Below are 534 nucleotides of genomic sequence, written 5' to 3'. Positions count from 1 at the left end.
ACCACACTCATTCTCCAACCAACCAAACACACCCACACCCACGCCCACACCCACGCCCACACCCACACCCACGCCCACACCCACGCCCACACCCACGCCCACACCCACACCCACGCCCACTCCCACACCCACGCCCACACCCACGCCCACACCCAGACCCACACCCACGCCCACACCCACGCCCACACCCACGCCCACACCCACACCCACGCCCAACCCAGACCCACACCTACGCCCACACCCACGCCCACACCCAGACCCACACCCACGCCCACACCCACACCCACGCCCCCACCCACACCCACACCCACGAGCCCTCACTTGTGTCCGATCTCGTGCGCCGCAATGTACGCCGCGGCGAAGGACGTTCCCTCGCTGATGGTGCAGGAGACCTTTGAGGAGCACATCCCCCCGACGTAGGCGAGGCCCACCGTAGAGTTCTGCGCCGGCTGCTCGTTCCACAGGTCCAGGCCGGAGAGGAGGAGGGCGTGGTCCCACCTCTTCTGGGCGTTGCTCTGCGGGGAGGGAAGCTGT

At 68.2% G+C, this 534-nt stretch overlaps 1 protein-coding gene across 1 annotated transcript in view; it reads right to left on the bottom strand.

Moving 5' to 3' along the window:
• LOC119592271 (A disintegrin and metalloproteinase with thrombospondin motifs adt-1-like) overlaps positions 1–534 on the bottom strand; it is a gene marked incomplete in the record, with an annotated part of 14669 nt that overhangs the window by 8579 nt on the left and 5556 nt on the right. The window contains 1 exon segment of the mRNA XM_037941101.1: positions 322–515. Coding sequence (XP_037797029.1) covers positions 322–515 — 194 coding nt within the window.

The sequence above is a fragment of the Penaeus monodon genome, chromosome 30, assembly GCF_015228065.2.
Source record: "Penaeus monodon isolate SGIC_2016 chromosome 30, NSTDA_Pmon_1, whole genome shotgun sequence".
In the NCBI taxonomy this organism is placed as follows: Eukaryota; Metazoa; Arthropoda; class Malacostraca; order Decapoda; family Penaeidae; genus Penaeus; species Penaeus monodon.
The sequence above is the reverse complement of the archived record's forward strand: the minus strand, read 5'-3'. Positions and strand labels throughout refer to the sequence as shown.